Genomic DNA, 23,394 nt, shown 5'->3' with positions numbered 1-23,394 from the left:
GTTTCCTGACGTCCATTTTTATGAAAAGCAGAACTTGCTGGTGTTAGTTCAGTCTGTTTTCCGTCATCATGGCCATGTACCTGCTGCTCTTCATCTTCAGTAGTGAGTACTTATCTTATTGTAAACTGTCCACTTAATGTACCTATTATGTGTATGAAAATGTATTTTATTATAGATTTATCTGTAAAAATATCAGAAGAATATCTTTGAGACACTAAGCAAGAGCATTAATCCATATTAATATTTCATAAGATTTTGACTGTTATAGTGAAAAACAAACAAAACAAAAATGGTGCTGTAAGTTTTCATATCAAGGATCTTTTAGATGAGGCTTTTTCAGCCCAGAGAGTCCAGAGCTCTAGACCTGTCCACTCTGAGTCTGGGTAATACTTTAATATCCAGTTACTGTGCTGGTCTGTGTAATCCCTCAGTCGTCCAGGTATGACCCATAACAAAAGAACAATTCAAATCTGTTGACAGAATCAAACATTTCTTTTTGATAATTTCTGTACTTATAGATTAAGATGTTTATTTTTTCCTCAACTCAAACAGTGGTTGTATTACTCACTCACACAGGTGTTGTAGACAATAGTTCTCAGTGGTACAGCCTCTCCTCATGAGTTTACTAAAATACAACTTTTGCCATAAACATTTGTCTCAAATGTGTATGTTTGTTTTTATCTGCAGGTTTGTTCTGCTTGACCAGAGGACAAGGTAAACCCATGATTGTCTGAAGTCTGATGGTGCTTATAGATCTACTGATCAGAGACCAAGAGTGTAACATTTGACCTTGAAGGCGTCTAAACTTGGTTACACAATGACATGCAGTGTCTTGTGGTCATTTCCTCTTGTGAAATGGTGTAAGTGGGAGGGCTCTGCAGGTCTCCTGTCTCTGAGATGATCTGATCTGCAGTATTTGAAGTCCTCCATCTTAGGTCCAGTTCTGTGATGTTGGTGAGGGACAGAAATCTCTATACAGTGTGAAAACCTGTGTTAATGTTCAGAGAGGGATGACTCAAACCAAAAAGAGAAGTGTGAATGATTGAAATGTTTGTAACCGATGAGAAAAACCTGAGGCATTATTGAATCATCTAGTTAGGCTTCCACTGATCTGTTTGGTTTTGAAACATAACTCTTCATCTTACTCAAGTTAACCTGTTGATCCATACATAAAACAGACTCCTGATCTAATCCTGATGTGTTTTTCTAGTCATGTGTGAAAGAGAATTGTGGATTATGACGGCAATGTCTTGTGCCTGTGGTGTCGTGATCGGGATTGTGGTGGTGATTTTTGGCTTTTTCTGCTCAATCAAGATAGAAGGTAACAAATATTCTGTCACTGATGTAAACATCTTCACACTGGGTTCACGCTCAACACGGTGCACAGTACCTGACAACAGGAGCTCACTTTCACATCAAACAGTACTTGTCTAATTTCTATAAAAAGATCCAGACTGCTGGTGGGTTCTTCCACTGCCACACAGTTCTCAGAGACTAGAGTAACATTGATTTATTAAGTGTGTTGTGAGCTGCACCGATCCGTGTTTAGTGTCAATCTGGCCTAAGTGACATTTGCCCTGCTGATCTCACAAACTGATTTCTTTTCTCAGGCAAACATCTCCTGAGAGGGTATGTGTGAATAATGCTCGATGGATTTATGTGTGTCAACTTTTATTTATTTATTGTTAATTTGAAAAAGGACAGCGACATCAAACACAGATTAACAATTTAAGTCTTCTGATACAGTGTTTATAACTGAGACTAATATACAACACCAGTCCCCAAAAGGGCTTTTCAACAGTTCAGATTTCACAATAAAACAATATGTAGAAAAAGCAGTGAATTTGTCAAGAGATTCAAATAGTATAGAAAGATTACACACATACAAACTCATGCACAGTACTACAGGTACAAACCAAACAGTAAACTACAAATGTGGTGTTATAATACATGCATCATGAATTTCGGACTTTCGCTCATCGCGCAATGCATACTGGGAAGGATTTTCCAAAAAAGTGAGCATCAAACATGTTTGATTTCACAGTGGAATGCGTCTAAGTGTCGATGTGTCAAAGTCGATCTTTTCAAGTCTTTTGAACCATATCACTTTGTTTCTGGTTCTGATATTGTCACATTTTAGTTTTGGGATTCAGACATCGTGCTTGTGTGGTTGTTGGATGTGTTAACACTGGAAAACGGGCTTCGGAAGTTTGCGAACTCCATAAAAACAAAAGGGAATCAGATGTGTGTGACTGTAAACCACACACCTTTGACTGCCTAAGAAATCATCCCGAGTTTGCAGTGAACATTTTGTATGTGGAGGGCCATCAAAGAGGGATCCCGATCCCTCACTCAACCTCGGTTACGAATTTAAAAGGTCAACGCCAAAGGGAAAGGCACCAGCTGTTCACCAAGAAACACCTTCCACTGCAAAGAGACCAAGACGTGATGTTGCTGTAAAACCACAAGAGCAAGAAAGTGCAGCTCAGTCTGTTTGTCTTCTGCTCCTCTCCATTAACAAACAGGATCCACATACAAAATGTTCACTGCAAACTTGGGATGATTTCTTAGGCAGCCAAATGTTTCCTTTTTGGTCCTTCCTGTGGATCAATCCTGCCCATCGCCTTCGCCTTTCACTATTTTTCAATTTCACTGGGAAGAGAAACAGTTTGAACAGAGGTTTGCAGTCACACACATCTGATTCCCTTTTGCAGTTATGAAGTTCACAAACTTCTTTCTTTTCTTTCTTGAGCCATTTTCTGCTGTTAGGATCCAACAACCACACAATTATGATGTCCAAATCCTATAAACTAAAAATATCAATATCACAACCAAAAACAAAAGTGATATGGTTCAAAAGACTTGAAAAGATCGACTCTGACAATAGATGCATCCCACTAGGAAAACAAACATGGCTCACTTTTTCGGAAAATCCTTCCCAGTATGAATTGTGCAATGACCGGAAGTCTGAAATTCGTGATGTATGTATTAATGAAAGATGTATAGTATGTTTATAGATCTATACTAGTAGATCTTTCCATTGCTACACCAGCCCCAACCATCCTTTGGTTAAGAGGAGTCAAACTACTTTTGCCAAATGAATGAATTACCAATAACATTGTTCTGTCCACCTTGTCTGTTTTTTTTAAAGCTCTCAAGGCAGTAACCCAGGTAAAGAGCAGCTTTGCACATGTAACATTAAAGGGACAGTTCGGAATTTTGGACAGAGGACCTCATTTCCTAGTGATCCAGAGTGTTGGAGATGTGTGGAGACACTTTTTGAAAATATTTCCATCCAGTCCTTGTATTTGCAGAGGTCACTGGTGCTAGACTAGTGCATGTCAACGGTCATAGTTATCCTGCCGCTAAAAACAGTCTTACCCACTCCACAAAACACCCGAAGAAAATCTATTATTATGCCAGACTGTCCATGTAAATGTATGTGTTGATAGAATAATGTTTGAAGTAACACCAACCTTGCATTTGAAGGATTTATGTCTGAGCAGCAGCGAGTTGTTCTTCCTGATAAAAAGCTCAACAGTGGTGTACTGATATATGAGAAAATAGTCCCTCAACATGCGACGATTCATGTGATGCAAGGTTAGTTTTATTTCAAACATTATTCTGTCAACACAGACATTTACATGGACAGTCTGGTGTAATAATAGATTTTCTTCGGGTGTTTTGTGGAGTGGGTAAGACTGTTTTTAGTGGCAGGATAAATATGACCATTGACATGCACTAGTCTAGCACCAGGAAAGACTGGATGGAATATTTAAAAAAGTGTCTCCACACGTCTCCAACACTCTGGCTCACGAGGAAATGAGGTCCTGTGTTCAAAATTCCAAACTGTCCCTTTAACCTCATGAAATTACACAGCATAATGTACATTTCTCTGTTGTAGGTCACAAGAACACACAGGGTGGGGGGCAGGTAAATGAAACACTATAACACTATAATGTTTTCTCAGTACTTTCTGCTGTGTTGAAGATGATATAGTAACTTATTTATTTTATTTATTTATTTTTAACCAACCTGTTGAGTGTAATATTTGATGTTTCTAGTTTCCTGTTGACATAAACAACTCTGCACCAGCGTCAACCATCTACAGTTCAACTGGTAAGGCCCTGCTGTTGTTGTTTTTTTTATTTTTTTTTTTTGGTGATTATTGATTGAAGTCTATGTTTTACAGGTTCTGGGGCTGTGGACAATAGGCCGATTCACAATGAAGATGAGTACGATGATGCGGGGCCCAGTCGAATCTACATGCCTTTGGTATGACGACTCATTCTAAACAGAGCTAATCAACAAGTAAAACACAGGCTTAAAGGTGCATTGTGCAACTTTTCACCTGCTTGTCTCCATGGAGATGTTATTGCTTTGCTTGGAATGTTCCATGGTATGACATTAGACACATCTATATTGCATATTTATTCATTACAGATGTTTCTATTGCTTAAAAATACACTAATGATCTCTGTGAATAGGGTGGCCTCTCCACAGATCTGACCTATAATGTAGCCTATAGTTGTCTCCCCTCAGGGAGCTTAATCTCCACCATGGAACATTTTAAACAAAGCAATAACATCTCCATGGTGACAAGCATGTGGCCGACCATCCTCCAGAAAAGCTGCACAGTGCACCTTTAAAGCTGACAGTTCATACTCATGTTTATGACACATATTCTGTTGTTCATGTGTTCTGCACTATTTACTTCAAAGCTGCTCCTTTTGTTCTTCAGCTGAGTTCAAATCTCCACTAAATTTTTATTTTTAATTTTTTTTTACTTGAATGGTTCATTGTGAAGCACTCAGGCATTTTTAAATGTGCTTTTGCATGATGGTTGATAATCTCTCTTATTTGCTTTGGTATGAGCATCGAACATGAATCTCATCATCTTTTCAATACTTTATGAAGATGTGAGTCTGGTCACCGCTGAATCTGCCCAAGTTCAGATGGGAGTGATTGACAAGTGGATTAGTCAATCGAGGACATACATGGTTTTGTTTTTGTGTATTAAAACAAACATGGCTGCTTATGGGGGAAAAGAAAAAACTTTGCAGATTTCTGCAGAATCAGTGAGCAAAGCACTAAACCACATAAGCCACTGAAACAGACAAATCTGATTGGATGAAGCTATGAATCTAACTTGAGGTGTGACAAAGGGAGTGGTGATCAGACTGATGTCATTCTGAGTTTGCCAGGCAAGCCAGTGCCCAAATACTTATTGATTTATCACTGATTGTCTAAAGTGAAAGCTCCAAAAGCTCAGACTGAACAGTTGCAGAACTGAACAAATGATAAAGCTACACTTAACACTGATGGACCAGGCTTTATGTTCAGTGAGTATTTTTATTTTCACCAATGTGGAATATTGTAAAAGTAGCACTTTGTGACAAAATCTGATCACTGAGCACTGTCTGCATATAATTATAAAGCGTTTCATCAATCACCAACTCTGGAGAAGGAGCCATAAGCCTCAGTACAGACTGACAGAGCGTCTACACTGCTTCACTTTGCTGTCTGAAAAGCAGAGCCCTGTACATGCCTGAACATTCATGTGAACAGTAATGAAGTGCCAGAGGGTTTGTGAGAGCTAAGACCTACCTGCTCCTTTTGCAGTTTGAAAATTGAGTAATGCAGTTTTAAATGAAGTTTTAAGTAAGAAAGTAAGAAAATGTGAGTAATATACTTGTGTTGTGTTTTTTCTTTTGTTTTTAGAGGAAAACAAGTGATGTCTATGCCACTATCCATAACCAGCAAACTGCAACCCCAAGGAACATCAACCAAAAATGGTTGTAATTTGTATTTATTTGTTCAGACTTTTTGTCATGAGCATTTTTGCATTTGTTTCTTTGTTTTTCTTTTTTTTTTTATAAAGGATTAAACATGTCATTCTCTCATTGAAAACATACCTGGTGTTCTATTTTACAGTGCTGGGTCTTCTGTGTTTGCTGTTTTGTGGTTACATCATACGCATTTGAAATTGTGGGTCACAGGTTAAAAAGAGACACAGGAAGTTGTCTCTATGCACAGTAACTTGCCATTGCCTTGTATTTAGGGTTTATTGTTTTCTCTGGTTTTTGCATGTGATAAGATATTGGGGATGGATTACTAACTTTTTAATATTGTATGTTTAATATTTCCACTGTAAACTGTAAGTCTGTTGATCACATCTCTACATCTCACTCAGTGATTAAAACATTTGCATAAGATCACATCTGTAATTTACCGAAACATCATATTTTTACTGATGTAAATACAATATCAGCCGTATTGGTTGTTGTGAACAATAATCACATTGTATTCATTTCATACTTACAGCTTGCTACAACTAAAGTGTAAAATGTTCTGCTCAGTAACTTTGAATGATGCTTGCTGCTCTGTTTTATGACACAAACTGCAGAAGCTCTGGAAGATTCTCAGCTAAAGATAACATTTATAATTCGACAATACAACATCTTTGATTAGATTCTCAGACCCTCAGACTCTTAAAAACCTTCTGCTAGAGGCTTATAGTCTCTGAAACCCTCTGCTGGACGTTTATAGACTCTCCGAAACTCTCTGCGAGGTGCTTATAGATTCAAAAACCCAGAAACCTTCTGCTATACGCTTATAAACTCTCAAAAACCCTCTGCTAGACACTTATACTCTCAGAAAAAATGCTAGACGCTTATAGACTCTCAAAAACTCTCTGCTAGAGGCTTATAGACTCAAAAACTCTCTGGTAGACGCTTATACACTCAGAAACCCTCTGCTAGACACTTGTACACTCTGTTTTTTGCCTGTGTATCAACCTGATGCTTTGAATCCACACTCTAACATCATTAAAGGTACTGCTGAACGATCTCCGTGCTTCTGCGCCTGGTTTTTCTTTTTGCAAGATACAACAGAAATCAACGTTGTTTTGTCATAGAACAGAAATATTATTTGTTTAGAAAGTTATTGTACTGCTGTAGTATTATAATGCAAAGCAAAATCACAGTAGTGAACTGTAGTGCTTTTAGTGTATGGGGAACAGCACGGTGTTTCTGTGGTTTTCCTGACGTCTCTTTTGAAGTTTGACACTTTTTGACGTCTCCTTTGCTTTGAGCTTAAAGTCACTTCAAGTCTTTAAACCAAAATACCAAATACAGCTTAGATTTTTGCATGACTGTACTTAAAAAGTCATGGTATATTTATATATGAGTATGTGTATAAGAGTTGTAGAAATGCAAATTTTTCCGGAATCGTTGCCAACACAGAAGGTATACTGTGTACTTCACTGATTGGCTGGTGCCCGAACTTGCACTTCCTGGGTTTTTGTGAACCATCTAGTGTATTTTGATTCCTGACCTAGTTGCTGGAGAGAAATGAAATTGAGCGCAGGCACTAGATGGCACCAGCCTGACTACGATCACCTAGCCACCTTTGTCTGAAGCCACCTAGTGCCTCTGCTCAGTTTCATTTCTCTCCAGCAACTAGGTCAGGAATGAGAATACACTAGACCAGGGGTCGGCAACCCGCAGCTCCAGAGCCGCATGCGGCTCTTTAGCACTCCCCTAGTGGCTCGGTGGAGCTTTTTCAAAAACGAGTGAAAATGGAAAAGTAATGATTTTGTTGTTGTTGTTGTTGTTGTTGTTGTAATATTGTTTCTTAAGGGGTAAAACCCTCGTTCATCTCTGGTCATGGATCTGATCTATCAGCTGTGTGCAAATGCAAAATGTTTCAGCAGAACAAATAGATGAGCTGAAGCGGGGGTGGTGTCCGGTGCCTCCACCTGAGAAGCACTTTCCCCGAAAAAAAACAAACAAACAAAAAAACACATGCGCAGACGGACGCTCAGAACAACATATAACGATCCAAACGGGATTCACGCTTCTGTCCGGATGCTGCACCACCTCGGAACCAGCCGCGGTCGAGCCCGGAGGACCGCAGCAGCCTGGACCTGTGGTCCACAGCGCATTCTCGCTTTTCCTGCACGGAACCAGCGCACAGATGACGGCACTGAAGCACTCGGATCCAGTCCTTTGCGCGCTGGTCTTACTCGCCCCCCGTCTGGAACCAGGACATGGAAGACGAAGCCTCCGGACAATCTGACCAACACTGGACCCCCAGCCCCGTCTTGAGGGGCTTTGGCGCTGCTGCCCGAGCTCAGAGCTTCTGCTCCAGGCTCCACGCATGTGCGGTGAGTTGCGTACAAAGTTGTACATGCTGCTGTTTTATGAGTGCTTCTATGCACGATCAGAAGAAATGCGACTGCTGCTCTGAATGCTTCCATCATCGTCGTCAAAGCAACAGGTAAACGTCGGTCGCACTTTCAGTGTGTCAGCTCCTAAAACTTCGTTTATCTCAATTTACACGCAAACGTGAAGCAGGAGTTTTCCAAAATCTCCACTCTAGCCGGAGTTTTTAGAAAGATTCGTTTTCAGAGGCGAATTCACCGTTTGTGTGTAAACGATGTGAACAAACGAAGGGAAATGTCTCAGTTTTTAAAAATACCCGTGTACATGTAAACGGGGCCTCAATGACAAAGGAATAAACACTAACCACCTGATTTCAGTGGCTACAGACGGCGCACCGAGTATGAGAGGGTCACAAAAGGGGTTTGTGTATCATGATGCTCATTTTGTATTTGTAGTCGACTTAGTCATTTTAATAGTCGGCTTATATAGTTAATATACTGACAGCCTATGTCGCCTTCATATTAGGCTTATATAAGGCTTTTCATTTTTTTCCAGGCAGGTCTGGTTTTTGTTTTTTTGGGCCAATATGGCTCTTTGAACATTTTGGGTTGCCGACCCCTGCACTAGACGGTTTGCAAGAACCCAGAAGTTGTAGACCGCACACTGACCAATCAGTGAAGAGCTGTGAAACCATGACATCAAACTCATCGTATCTGTCTGTGTCACTTTGTGGTGCAGCACAACAGTAACAAAGCGTCGAGATGGATGTAGACGAAGACAGACATTTTGTGCTGACGATTCCCAAGGTCGAGGATTTAAAGTTGGAACAAAGAGAATGTTTGAAGAAATTTGTCAAGGGAAAGGTGTTATTGTCCTTCTTCCTACGGGATTTGGTGCATTACATAAGTCATGACCAAAAAGCAGCGATTGGTTAAATTAAAAAAAAGTACCCACCTACTGTCGAGTGAACGAATCCTAATGCTGCGAGGTGTGGAAACCGGCTGAGGAATCAGACTGTCCATCACCTGTTTCAGTCCTTGAAGATGTTATTGCTTTACCTAGAATGTTCCACAGTATGAAGGAAAACATGGACAACGCCACCAGGCTAAATTACAGGTAATTACATTTAATGCTTAATTGTGGAACACTCTGTGACAATGCAATAACATTATAATAATATAATAATATTGAGACATCGAGGAATATTATGAGCTAGTAAGTCCAGGTGTTTTCCTTTAACTTGCTTATAATGTCTGACTTTTTATTTTTATTTTAGAATGAGATGAGTGATGAATATGAGAGTATCCATGACCAGGAAACCCCAATAGAGAACCGAGCCAAGAATAAATGAAAGGATGTTACAAGCTTCTGTATATTGCATTGAAATTTCCATGTAACAGTATGAACAAAAACATAGTTTATTTATCCAAACACGTTCCCAGTGAATTATATTGATATGATGAATCTGTGTGTGAAAATGTGAGTCAGTCATAGCAAACTGAACTAATAAACCATTGTAATTTTTTTCTGATTGAGGGTCAGTCACCTACCTGCTGCTGAAATATATTGATTTGACTTAGACATTCCACAGTAAGGCATTAAAGTTTTCTATCTTTAGTTTTTGTTTCTTAAAAAAATAATAAAACACTTTGGAAAGTATGCATTTTATTGTAGCAGGCATTACTGTAGTTAAAATTACAATTTAAAGCAAGACGTAACTAGAAAATCTTGTCTCTTTTAAAGTGTTACCTCCATCTAATCCTCTACTCTGCATCCTCTGCTCCATCTGACCTTCTACTCTGCTCCATCTCACCCTCTCATCTGTGTCCTCTGTTCCACCTCACTCTCTCCACTTTGATGAAGTTGGCAAAGCCCACTGAAAATAGGGTTTGGATTCCTTTATACTGAGGAACAGTAGTGTGGGGCAAAGATTACGCACTGGGGCAGTCAAAGATGGCTGGCTTCTCGGTGAGTTCAAAGCCACATGCACCTATAACTATAAGCCATTTACTCACCATTTCGGTGTCATTGTAGGTGACAGTGGTTATCCATTGACACAGTGCCTGCTAACCCCCGTCCCGAATCCACAGGACGCAGCAGAGGTCCGCTACAACCAGGCACACGCTCAGGCGCGCTCTGTAGTTGAAAGATCGGCGTACTGAAGTGCCGCTGGCACTGCCTGGATAGCTCAGGGGAGAAACTAATGTATAATCCCACAAAGGTGTCCCAAATCATCTTGGCCTGTGGGGTGCTGCACAATGTGGCCATAAGCCTGCGCATACCCCTCCCTCCTGACTTGGAGATGCCACAGGCCGATCCCCCGGATCCTGCGTCCCAGCAGCCAAACGAAGTTCACCTTCAACATTTGCGACGACACGTCATGATGCGTTTATGAATAAAGCAAGGTATGTTCATAATGTATAGTGCCACAGTATATTAATAAAAAGGCAAAATCACAGTAATTCCAAAAAAAAAAAAAAAAAACTTTATTTTTTGGCCAATTCTTTTAGTGACTCAGAGATTTCCCCCAACATCTTCTTTATGTCCCTCAGTTCCCCTGCCACATTGTTGATGGCGTCAACAGTCTCCCGCTGAAGCTGCAGCACCGCGTCTGTGAGAACCCGGCCTCCGCGTGGGGTAGCTGAAGGAAGGGCGGCTGCTGCTGCTGCGCTACCGAGGGGATGTCCCTCTGCACCGACCTCCTCCCCCAATGCTTGAGTTTCATAAACAGCAAACAAATGATTAATTAAAGTAGTGTTACATTCAAGTGTCTGTGTTCTTGATACCAGAAGTTACTACTAATTATTCATAGGCTAGGCCTACAGGATTTAACAAAAAATAAAAAGAGGTTAAAAAAAAAAAAAGGCCCAAAATTTTCTACAGCAACAATAACCAATAGCCATGTCCTTGCATGTTATTGTTTAATAATGGTAAGCTGAAATGAGATTAACTGATCAAATTCACTTACCTGCCTCCTGCATGTTGGTGTCCCCCTCCTCTCCTGTGACCACTCCCACCACACATTCTTCACCTAGAATGGAGGCCATTCGCTGCTCTTGGGGAGTTAGTGGCGGGGTACTCGGGCCTCCTCTGGTGCAACACAAACTTTGACGGTGCTTTTTCACTGTGACTTTCAGATACGACCATTTCCTTTTTATTTCTGTGACAGTGCAAACCATCCCACTCACCGCATTGCATGCAGTCACTACCTGCTCCCACTCACTTGTTTTTTTTTTTTTTTGTGATGCCACAAGTACAATATTGATTTGCATGCGTGCACTAGAATCTCAGCTTCTGCTTCTGAAAAGTTCCTTTTCTGCGTAGCCATGATCAGTGATATTCAAAGGAAGACGTGCCAGGTGGGCTCATTTAAATACCAATTAATATGTATTACGTCATTTGAATGGTCCGTATAAGGGCTCAGAAGGTGTGGTCAGGGCGGATTGGAAGGCGGGTTGGCATACGACAGCCTCCACCTTAGATATATTTAATGGAATATATTATTGGCTGCAGTGTAAAATATAAACTGTGCACGTTCCAGAGGCGATATTTGTATTGAAGAAGATTTTTGTAACATGTAGAGGCCATAGTGGGTGGAATAAGGTCAAACATTCAACGATGAGAGAGATGTGTGAACATCAGGAAATGTTTGCACAATAGCTGCTTGGGCAAGCGCACAGTATTTCTGTGGGTTTCCTGATTTTCATTTTTAATAAAAGCAGAAATTCATTGGTGTTAGTTCAGTCTGTTTTCTGTCATCATGGCCATGTACCTGCTGCTCTTCTTCTTCAGTAGTGAGTACTTATCTTATTGTAAACTGTCCACTTAATGTACCTATCGTGTGTATGAAGACTGTACTTTATTATAGATTTATATGTAAAATTCTCAGAAGAATTTCTTTGAGACACTAAGCAAGAGCATTAATCCATATTAATATTTCATAAGATTTTGAGGGTCATAGTGAAAAACAAAACAAAAATGGTGCTGTAAGTTTTCATATCAAGGATCTTTTAGATGAGGCTTTTTCAGCCCAGAGAGTCCAGAGCTCTAGACCTGTCCACTCTGAGTCTGGGTAATACTTTAATATCCAGTTACTGTGCTGGTCTGTGTAATCCCTCAGTCGTCCAGGTATGACCCATAACAAAAGAACAATTCAAATCTGTTGACAGAATCAAACATTTCTTTTTGATAATTTCTGTACTTATAGATTAAGATGTTTATTTTTTCCTCAACTCAAACAGTGGTTGTATTACTCACTCACACAGGTGCAGTTATGTTTGAGTGTTGTAGACAATAGTTCTCAGTGGTACAGCCTCTCCTCATGAGTTTACTAAAATACAACTTTTGCCATAAACATTTGTCTCAAATGTGTATGTTTGTTTTTATCTGCAGGTTTGTTCTGCTTGACCAGAGGACAAGGTAAACCCATGATTGTCTGAAGTCTGATGGTGCTTATAGATCTACTGATCAGAGACCAAGAGTGTAACATTTGACCTTGAAGGCGTCTAAACTTGGTTACACAATGACATGCAGTGTCTTGTGGTCATTTCCTCTTGTGAAATGGTGTAAGTGGGAGGGCTCTGCAGGTCTCCTGTCTCTGAGATGATCTGATCTGCAGTATTTGAAGTCCTCCATCTTAGATCCAGTTCTGTGATGTTGGTGAGGGACAGAAATCTCAATACAGTATGAAAACCTGTGTTACTGTTCAGAGAGGGATCACTCAAACCAAAAAGAGAAGTGTGATTACTGAATGACTGAAATGTTTGCAAGTGATGCATCATGGAAAAAAGATTATTTTCAACCACAGAATAGCATAATGAATTATAATATTTGCAAATGGCATAGGGTCAACTTTGTGGTTCTGTGTTTTAGATCAGAAGCCAGATATAAGTCTTCAGCATCATGACAGTGAGGTTCTCATTGGCTGCGCACTTCCTCCTTCTGCAACTGGTTCAAAGTGTAACCTGTATTTTGGAGAAGCCAAACAGCCACATTCTACAATCAACTCGTGGACAGTGTCAAAGGATCAAGGACTGTGCCATTTTTCTGTTTCCATGATGAAGTTTCAGGAAAATCTCAGTAAAGTTCAGAGTAAAGTGGTCAGCTGTGATTACGCTTTAGGAAATGGATCAAGCTCTCTCTCTCCTCGCAGTGATGGATTTGACTTGAGAGGTAAGTCTCAAAGCACACATTTAAAAGTTTAATTTTCCGTAAACAAATGTTTCTATGTAGATTTTATGAGCAAGTATCCATACCAGCCCCATGTGACCACAGCTTCATTGAATAATAAAGGTTACTCTTCAGGTAAGAATAATAATTTGAATTCTAATGAATTTGTATTAATGGTAAATAATAAATAAATGGAAATGCATTTGTTTAAGGTGCACAAATTTTCAGGTGGAAGGTCCACCAGGGTCCGAGCTGAACCCTGCCCTGTAGTGGCAGTTTTGTGTAATGCTTAAGCAGACTTTATAGACGAGGCACATTAGATCGAGCTCTTGTTACATGTTCTATAGACATCACATTGGTTGATATTTTATATTTTAACATGCTCTCTGTTCTGTCCCTTTTAATAATAATAATAATAATAATAATAATAATAATAATAATAATAATAATAATCAGTTTTTCTAGACAGTCAAAGATGCTTTACAGAGCATTAATCATTCACTCCACACTCTGGTAAGCTACTATTGTAGCCACAGCTGCCCCGGGGCAAACTGACATTTTAAACAAACTAATCATAAATGCATGAAAACACCCAGGATTGTAGCCATGGGTTAAATTCCATTTGCTCTAATAAAAAACTCTGAGACACCAGAGTACTTCAACACCAAAGGCAAAGTGGATGAAGTGTCCTGCCCAAGGGCACATTAGTGTCCACAGGTCCAAGTGGGGCTGTCACCCTTTAGCTTGGTGGATAAACAACTCTCTGAGACACTGAGTCGCTGAGTCTGAGTCACTCCATAAGATTTAGGAGAAGACATGCACATCTGTCAGACTCCAAAGAAAAACTATGTCACAACAAAAAGGTCCACACAGCTGTATGAGCCTGCAGTGTTGTTTTCTGCTTGCACCACATGGTTTCAGCAGACCTTCTTCTTGCTACATAGCTCCATAATATATTCTCTTCCAAGAATAGTTTACTTACAAGGTAAGTCAACAATACTAAACTAAACTGTAAGCTTATGGTTGCATAATTTGAAAACTGAATCATCTAGTTAGGCTTCCACTGATCTGTTTGGTTTTGAAACATAACTCTTCATCTTACTCAAGTTAACCTATTGATCCATATATAAAACAGACTCCTGATCTAATCCTGATGTGTTTTTCTAGTCATGTGTGAAAGACAATTGTGGCTTATGGTGCCAATGTCTTGTGCCTGTGGTGTCGTGATCGGGATTGTGGTGGTGATTTTTGGCTTTTTCTGCTCAATCAAGATAGAAGGTAACAAATATTCTGTCACTGATGTAAACATCTTCACACTGGGTTCACGCTCAACACGGTGCACAGTACCTGACAACAGGAGCTCACTTTCACATCAAACAGTACTTGTCTAATTTCTATAAAAAGATCCAGACTGCTGCAGTGGGAAAAATAGACTGGTGGGTTCTTCCACTGCCACACAGTTCTCAGAGACTAGAGTAACATTGATTTAATAAGTGTGTTGTGAGCTGCACCGATCCGTGTTTAGTGTCAATCTGGCCTAAGTGACATTTGCCCTGCTGATCTCACAAACTGATTTCTTTCCTCAGGCAAACATCTCTGGAGAGGGTAAGTGTGAATAATGCTCGATGGACTTATGTGTGTCAACTTTTATTTATTTATTGTTCATTTTTGAAAAGGGACAAACAATTAAGTCATCTGATACAGTGTTTATAACTGAGACTAATTTACAACACCAGTCCCCAAAAGGGCTTTTAAACAGTTCAGATTTCAATACAAAATAATAATATGTATAAAAAGCACTGAATTTCTCAAGAGAATCAAATGTATAGAAAGATCACACACATACAAACTCATGCACAGTACTACAGGTACAAACCAAACAGTAAACTACAAATGTGGTGTTGTAATAGATGCATCATGAATTTCGGACTTCCGCTCATCGCACAATTCATACTGGGAAGGATTTTCCAAAAAAAGTGCACATCAAACATGTTTGATTTCTCAGTGGGATGCGTCTGTTGTCAAAGCTGATCTTTTCAAGTCTTTTGAACCTTTTGTTTCTGATTCTGATATTGTCATATTTTAGTTTTGAGACTAGGACATTGTTTGCGAACTCCATAACTGCAAAAGTGAATCAGATGTGTGTGACTGCAAACCTCTGTTCAAACTGTTTCGCTTCCCAACGGAATTGAAAAATAGTGAAAGGTGAAGGTGATGGGCAGGATTGATCCACAGGAAGAACCAAAAAGGAAACATTTGGCTGCCTAAATCATCCCGAGTTTGCAGCAAACATTTTGTATGTGGAGCAACATCAAAGCAGGATCCCGATCCCTCACTCAACCTCGGTTACGAATTTAAAAAGTCAATGCCAAAGCGAAAGGCACCAACTGTTCGCCAAGAAACACCTTCCACTGCAAAGAGACCAAGATGTGATGGTGCTGTAAAGTCTAACAAGAAAGTGCAGCTCAGTCTGTTTGTTCTGCTCCTCTCACTTAACAAACGGGATCCTGCTTTGTTGTTGCTCCACATACAAAATGTTCGATGCATGATTTAGGCAGTCAAAGGTTTCCTTTTTGGTCCTTCCTCTGAATCAATCCTGCCCATCACCTTGACCTTTCACTATTTTTCAATCCCGTTGGGAAGAGAAACAGTTTGAATGGAGGTTTGCAGTCACACACATCTGATTCCCTTTTGCATTTATGGAATTAGCAAAACAATGTCCTAGTCTCAAAACTAAAATATGACAATATCAGAACCAGAAACAAAAGTGATATGGTTCAAAAGACTAGACAAGATCGGCTTTGTCAATAGATGCATCCCACTGGTTTGATGCTCACTTTTTCGGAAAATCCTTCCCAGTATGGATTGCGCAATGACCGGAAGTCCAAAATTCGTGATGTATGTATTCATTAAAGATGTACTTTATGTTCATAGTAGTATATATAGTAGTATAGTATACTAGTAGATCTTTCCATTTCTACACCAGCTCCCACCATTCTTTGATTGAAAGGAACCAAACTCTAAACGCCAAATGAATGAATTACCAATAACATTGTTCTGTCAACCTTGTCTTTTTTTTAAAGCTCTCAAGGCAGTAACCCAGGTAAAGAGCAGCTTTGCACATGTAACATTAAAGGGACAGTTCGGAATTTTGGACAGAGGACCTCATTTCCTAGTGATCCAGAGTGTTGGAGATGTGTGGAGACACTTTTTAAAATATTCCATCCAGTCCTTGTATTTGCAGAGGTGCTGGTGCTAGACTAGTGCATGTCAACGGTCATAGTTATCCTGCCGCTAAAAACAGTCTTACCCACTCCACAAAACACCCGAAGAAAATCTATTATTATGCCAGACTGTCCATGTGAATGTCTGTGTTGATAGAATAATGTTTGAAGTAACACCAACCTTGCATTTGAAGGATTTATGTCTGAGCAGCAGCGAGTTGTTCTTCCTGATAGAAATCTCAACAGTGGTGTACTGATATATGAGAAAATAGTCCCTCAACATGCGACGATTCATGTGATGCAAGGTTAGTTTTATTTCAAACATTATTCTGTCAACACAGACATTTACATGGACAGTCTGGTGTAATAATAGATTTTCTTCGGGTGTTTTGTGGAGTGGGTAAGACTGTTTTTAGTGGCAGGATAAATATGACCATTGACATGCACTAGTCTAACACCAGGAAAGACTGGATGGAATATTTAAAAAAGTGTCTCCACACGTCTCCAACACTCTGGCTCACGAGGAAATGAGGTCCTGTGTTCAAAATTCCAAACTGTCCCTTTAACCTCATGAAATTACACAGCATAATGTACATTTCTCTGTTGTAGGTCACAAGAACACACAGGGTGGGGGGCAGGTAAATGAAACACTATAACACTATAATGTTTTCTCAGTACTTTCTGCTGTGTTGAAGATGATATAGTAACTTTATATATATATATATATATATATATATATATATATGTGTTTCTCACCTTCCACGGTGGTAGGTCTCTCACCCTCATTGAGCTCGGGTCCTCTACCAGAGGCCTGGGAGCTTGAGAGTTCTGCGCAGTATCTTTGCTGTTCCCAGTACTGCACTTTTCTGGACTGAGATGTCCGTTGTTTTTCCCGGTATCTGTTGAAGCCACTCTTCCAGTTTGGGGGTTACAGCCCCGAGTGTCCGATCACCACAGGCACCACTGATGCCTTTACTTTCCAGGCTCTCTCCAGCTCTTCCTTGAGCCCCTGGTATTTCTCTAGCTTCTCGTGTTCCTTTTTCCTGATATTACCATCGCTTGGTATTGCGATGTCCACCACCACGGCTCTGCTCTGTTTCTTTTCCACCACCACTATGTCTGGTTGGTTCACCATCACCATTCTGTCAGTCTGTATCTGGAAGTCCCACAGGATCTTGGCTCGGACGTTCTCCACAACCTTTGGAGGTGTTTCCCACCTTGATCCTGGGGTTTCCAGCCCGTACTCTGCACAGATGTTTCTGTACACTATGCCCGCAACTTGGTTATGTCGCTCCATGTATGCTTTCCCTGCCAGCATCTTACACCCCGCAGTTATGTGCTGGACTGTCTCAGGAGCCTCTTTGCACAGTCTACACCGTGGGTCTTGTCTGGTGTGGTAGATCTGGGCCTCTATTGCTCGAGTGCCCAGGGCCTGCTCCTGAGCAGCCAGGATCAGTGCCTCTGTGCTGTCCTTCACACCAGCCCTCTCAAGCCATTGGTAGGATTTCTTGATATCAGCCACTTCAGTTATGTTCCGGTGGTACGCCCCATGTAGGGGTTTGTCCTGCCATGATGGTCCCTCCAGCACCTCTTCCTCTGGACCCCACTGTCTGAGACATTCTCTGAGCACCTCGTCTGTTGAGGCCTTGTCCTTGATGTACTCAAGGAGCTTGGATGTTTCATCCTGGACAGTGGTTCCCACACTCACTAGTCCTCGGCCTCCTTCCTTCCGGCCTGCGTACAGTCTCAGGGTGCTGGATTTGGGATGGAACCCTCCATGCATGGTCAGGAGCTTTCGTGTCTTAACATCTGTGGTCTGTATCTCCTCCTTTGGCCAGCTTACAATCCCTGCAGGGTATCTGATCACTGGCAGGGCGTAGCTGTTGATTGCCTGCACCTTGTTCTTGCCATTGAGCTGGCTTCTAAGGACTTGCCTCACTCTTTGCAGGTATTTGGCCGTAGCCGCTTTCCTTGTTGCCTCTTCGAGGTTGCCACTTGCTTGTGGGATACCAAGGTACTTGTAACTGTCCTCAACGTCTGCTATTGTTCCCTCTGGGAGTGACACCCCCTCTGTGTGGACTACCTTCCCTCTCTTTGTCACCATCCTGCTACATTTCTCAAGCCCGAATGACATCCCAATGTCTGTACTGTAGATCCTTGTGGTGTGGATCAGTGAGTCGATGTCTCGCTCACTCTTAGCGTACAGCTTGATGTCATCCATGTGGAGGAGGTGACTGATGGTGGCCCCGTTTCTGAGTCGGTATCCATAGCCAGTGCGGTCGATTATTTGGCTGAGGGGGTTCAGGCCTATGCAGAACAGTAGTGGGGACAGTGAGTCTCCTTGGTATATGCCATATATAATATATATATATATATATATATATATATATATATATATATATATATATATATATATATATATATATATATATATATATATATATATATATATTTTTTTTTTTTTTTTTTTTTAACCAACCTGTTGAGTGTAATATTTGATGTTTCTAGTTTCCTGTTGACATAAACAACTCTGCACCAGTGTCAACCATCTACAGTTCAACTGGTAAGGCCCTGCTGTTGTTGTTTTTTAATTTTTTTAATTTTTTTTATTTTTGGTGATTATTGATTGAAGTCTATGTTTTACAGGTTCTGAGGCTGTAGACAATAGGCCGATTCACAATGAAGATGAGTACGATGACGTGCGGCCCAGTCGAATCTACATGTCTTTGGTATGACGACTCATTCTAAACAGAGCTAATCAACAAGTAAAACACAGGCTTAAAGGTGCATTGTGCAACTTTTCACCTGCTTGTCTCCATGGAGATGTTATTGCTTTGCTTGGAATGTTCCATGGTATGACATTAGACACATCTATATTGCATATTTATTCATTACAGATGTTTCTATTGCTTAAAAATACACTAATGATCTCTGTGAATAGGGTGGCCTCTCCACAGATCTGACCTATAATGTAGCCTATAGTTGTCTCCCCTCAGGGAGCTTAATCTCCACCATGGAACATTTTAAACAAAGCAATAACATCTCCATGGTGACATGCATGTGGCCGACCATCCTCCAGAAAAGCTGCACAGTGCACCTTTAAAGCTGACAGTTCATACTCATGTTTATGACACATATTCTGTTGTTCATGTGTTCTGCACTATTTACTTCAAAGCTGCTCCTTTTGTTCTTCAGCTGAGTTCAAATCTCCACTAAATTTTTATTTTTTTTGTACTTGAATGGTTAATTGTGAAGCACTCAGGCATTTTTACCTCCGCCAAGGAGGTTATGTTTTTGCCGGCGTTTGTCTGTGTGTTTGTTTGTTTGTTTGTCTGTTAGCAACATAACTCAAAAAGTTATGGACCGATTTTGATGAAATTTTCAAGATTTGTTGGAAATGTGAAAAGGAATCACTTTGAAATTTTAGTAAACATTGTGGTAAATGGGGCCAAAAATTTTGTTTCTCAATATCTCAGTTAATTATTGACCAAACCCCATGAAATTTGACTCAGGGATGGACAATCGGATCCTCTTTCATATTCCAAAGGCTGATCCGAATCTGAGCCAGAAGACTGATTTTATCGCAATTTATATAAAAAATGGGGGTAGTCCTTGGCGGAGGTCTGCGCTCTCTGACTGCTTTTCTTGTTAAATGTGCTTTTGCATGATGGTTGATAATCTCTCTTATTTGCTTTGGTATGAGCATCGAACATGAATCTCATCATCTTTTCAATACTTTATGAAGATGTGAGTCTGGTCACCGCTGAATCTGCCCAAGTTCAGATGGGAGTGACTGACAAGTGGATTAGTCAATCGAGGACATACATGGTTTTGTTTTTGTGTATTAAAACAAACATGGCTGCTTATGGGGGAAAAGAAAACTTTGCAGATTTCTGCAGAATCAGTGAGCAAAGCATTAAACCACATAAGCCACTGAAACAGACAAATCTGATTGGATGAAGCTATGAATCTAACTTGAGGTGTGACAAAGGGAGTGGTGATCAGACTGATGTCATTCTGAGTTTGCCAGGCAAGCCAGTGCCCAAATACTTATTGATTTATCACTGATTGTCTAAAGTGAAAGCTCCAAAAGCTCAGACTGAACAGTTGCAGAACTGAACAAATGACCAAGCTACACTTAACACTGATGGACCAGGCTTTATGTTCAGTGAGTAGTTTTATTTTCACCAATGTGGAATATTGTAAAAGTAGCACTTTGTGACAAAATCTGATCACTGAGCACTGTCTGCATATAATTATAAAGCGTTTCATCAATCACCAACTCTGGAGAAGGAGCCATAAGCCTCAGTACAGACTGACAGAGCGTCTACACTGCTTCACTTTGCTGTCTGAAAAGCAGAGCCCTGTACATGCCTGAACATTCATGTGAACAGTAATGAAGTGCCAGAGGGTTTGTGAGAGCTAAGACCTACCTGCTCCTTTTGCAGTTTGAAAATTGAGTAATGCAGTTTTAAATGAAGTTTTAAGTAAGAAAGTAAGAAAATGTGAGTAATATACTTGTGTTGTGTTTTTTCTTTTGTTTTTAGATTAAAACAAGTGATGTCTATGCCACTATCCATAACCAGCAAACTGCAACCCCAAGGAACATCAACCTTGTGTGAAAAATGGTTGTAATGTATATTTATTTGTTCAGACTTTTTGTCATGAGCATTTTTGCATTTGTACTTTTGTTTCTTTGTTTTTCTTTTTTTATAAAGGATTAAACATGTCATTCTCTCATTGAAAACATACCTGGTGTTCTATTTTACAGTGCTGGGTCTTCTGTGTTGGCTGTTTTGTGGTTACATCATACGCATTTGAAACTGTGGGTCACAGCTTAAAAAGAGACACAGGAAGTTGTCTCTATGCACAGTAACTTGCCATTGCCTTGTATTTAGGGTTTATTGTTTTCTCTGTTTTTTGCATGTGATAAGATATTGGGGATGGATTACTAACTTTTTAATATTGTATTTTACTTGTATGTTTAATATTTCCACTGCAAACTGTAAGTCTGTTGATCACATCTCTACATCTCACTCAGTGATTAAAACATTTGCATAAATTCACATCTGTAATTTACCGAAACATCATATTTTTACTGATATAAATACAATATCAGCCGTATCACTTGTTGGTTGTTGTGAACAATAATCACATTATATTCATTTCATACTTACAGCTTGCTACAACCAAAGTGTAAAATGTTCTGCTCAGTAACTTTGAATGATTCCTGCTGCTCTGTTTTATGACACAAACTGCAGAAGCTCTGGAAGATTCTCAGCTAAAGATAACATTTATAATTCGACAATACAACATCTTAGATTAGATTGGCTGGTGTGATTCTAGTTCCCACAGATGAATGCTGTTGTTGTGTCCTTGGGCAAGACACTTAACCCACCTTGCCCACAGTGTCTGCATACACTGGTGTGTGAATGTGTGAGTGAAGGTGCAAAAGTGCTATAGAAAAATGACTCAGAAACCCTCTGCTAGTCGCTTATAACACTGTGAGTCACAGTTTCAAGAAATTGTCTCACATAATCATGTACCATTTACACCTTTTAGTCTCTACTGATTTCTCTGGATTTTGCATGTTATAAGATATTGGGGATGGATTTATTTGCACTTTACAAATTTTTAATATTGTATTTTACTTGTAGGTTTAATATTTCCTCCGTAAACTGTAAGTCTGTTGATCACATCTCTACATCTTTTTCAGTGATTTAAATATTTGCATAAGGTGACATCTGTAATTTACCGAAACAACATATTGTTATCGCTGTAAATACAAAATCAGTCGTATCACTGTCTGGTTGTTTTATCATAGAATAGAAACATTTGTTTGTTTAATGTTTGTCTGCTTTCGTTTCCTGTGTTAGGAAATGCCTGATCAATGTTCACACTTTACTGCTGTTGCTTCATTTTATTGCACTTATGTTCTGCATATTTTTGTAGATTTTATTAATAATATTACATGAACTATTCATATTTATTATTGTCATTGCATTCATCTCTTATTTAGCACTCGCTGTTTTACCACATGACATTCCAAGGTGGAACAAAGTGTTGTGAGCAGAACACAGCCTAAATGTGCAGGGTTTGTGTCTCAAATGTGTGAATGTAACAAAACACAACTCCAGAGACGGAGCTGGTGTAAGTTCAGTCTGGAAGACCTAACGAGGTTCCCGTTTATCTCAGTGCCTTTCCAGAGCTGATCTTCATCCCAGCCGCTTCACACTCGGCTGCAAACCGCCCCAGTGCACGTTGCAGGTCCTGGTTCGATGGAGCCAACAGGACAACATCATCTGCGAACAGCAGAGATGAGATCCTGTGGTCCCCAAACCGGACCCCCTCCGGCCCCTGACTGCGCCTAGAAATTCTGTCCATAAAAACAATGAACAGAACCGGTGACAAAGGGCAGCCCTTGCAAAGTCCATCATGCACCGGGAACAGGTCTGACTTACTGCCGGCAACGAACACAGCTCCTGCTCCGGTCATACAGGGACCAAACAGCTCTTAGCAAAGGGCCCCGGACCCCATACTCCTGGAGCACCCCCCACAGGACACCACGAGGGACACGGTCGAATGCCTTCTCCAAGTCCACAAAACACATGTGGACTGGTTGGGCAAACTCCCATGAACCCTCGAGCACCGATGGAGAGTGTAGAGCTGGTCCAGTGTTCCACGGCCAGGACGAAAACCACACTGCTCTTCCTGGATTCGAGGTTCGACTATCGGACGGATTCTCCTCTCCAGTACCCTGGCATAGACCTTACCAGGAAGGCTGAGGAGTGTGATTCCCCTATAGTTGGAACACACCCTCCGGTCCCCCTTCTTAT

General features: G+C 40.4%; 1 protein-coding gene and 1 long non-coding RNA gene across 3 annotated transcripts; both read left to right on the top strand.

The window, feature by feature from the left end:
* Positions 1 to 3,809: 3,809 nt before the first annotated feature.
* Positions 3,810 to 5,866, top strand: LOC129411633 (uncharacterized). The gene is made up of 4 exons (XR_008633396.1): positions 3,810 to 3,933; positions 4,065 to 4,119; positions 4,193 to 4,275; positions 5,722 to 5,866. It is a non-coding gene; the product is annotated as an uncharacterized LOC129411633 (long non-coding RNA).
* Positions 5,867 to 11,884: 6,018 nt separating this feature from the next.
* Positions 11,885 to 22,308, top strand: LOC129411632 (uncharacterized). Of its 2 annotated transcripts, XM_055163027.1 has the most exons (12): positions 11,885 to 11,959; positions 12,558 to 12,584; positions 13,038 to 13,337; positions 13,398 to 13,469; positions 14,502 to 14,612; positions 14,921 to 14,939; positions 16,418 to 16,437; positions 17,168 to 17,196; positions 19,067 to 19,121; positions 19,205 to 19,287; positions 21,106 to 21,186; positions 21,330 to 22,308. In XM_055163027.1, exons 1-11 carry the CDS (start codon positions 11,926 to 11,928, stop codon positions 21,178 to 21,180), a joined length of 825 nt encoding a protein of 274 aa, XP_055019002.1. In that variant the 5' UTR covers positions 11,885 to 11,925; the 3' UTR covers positions 21,181 to 21,186; positions 21,330 to 22,308. The 2 variants fall into 2 exon arrangements, with proteins under 2 accessions (XP_055019002.1, XP_055019001.1); XM_055163026.1 differs by having other exon boundaries at positions 21,106 to 22,308.
* Positions 22,309 to 23,394: the final 1,086 nt, after the last annotated feature.

Source organism: Boleophthalmus pectinirostris, unplaced genomic scaffold, assembly GCF_026225935.1.
Source record: "Boleophthalmus pectinirostris isolate CB_2022bp ecotype Guang Dong unplaced genomic scaffold, ASM2622593v1 HiC_scaffold_5, whole genome shotgun sequence".
Taxonomy (NCBI): domain Eukaryota; kingdom Metazoa; phylum Chordata; class Actinopteri; order Gobiiformes; family Gobiidae; genus Boleophthalmus; species Boleophthalmus pectinirostris.
The sequence above is the reverse complement of the archived record's forward strand: the minus strand, read 5'-3'. Positions and strand labels throughout refer to the sequence as shown.

Bases quoted from the DNA above. Each gene is read 5' to 3' on its own strand.
- LOC129411632 (XM_055163027.1), top strand. From the start codon at position 11,926: ATGGCCATGTACCTGCTGCTCTTCTTCTTCAGTA. The intron at 13,338-13,397 runs GTAAGTCTCAAA...GTTTCTATGTAG, and splicing joins TGATGGATTTGACTTGAGAG to ATTTTATGAGCAAGTATCCA. The intron at 16,438-17,167 runs GTAAAGAGCAGC...TCTCTGTTGTAG, and splicing joins CTCTCAAGGCAGTAACCCAG to GTCACAAGAACACACAGGGT.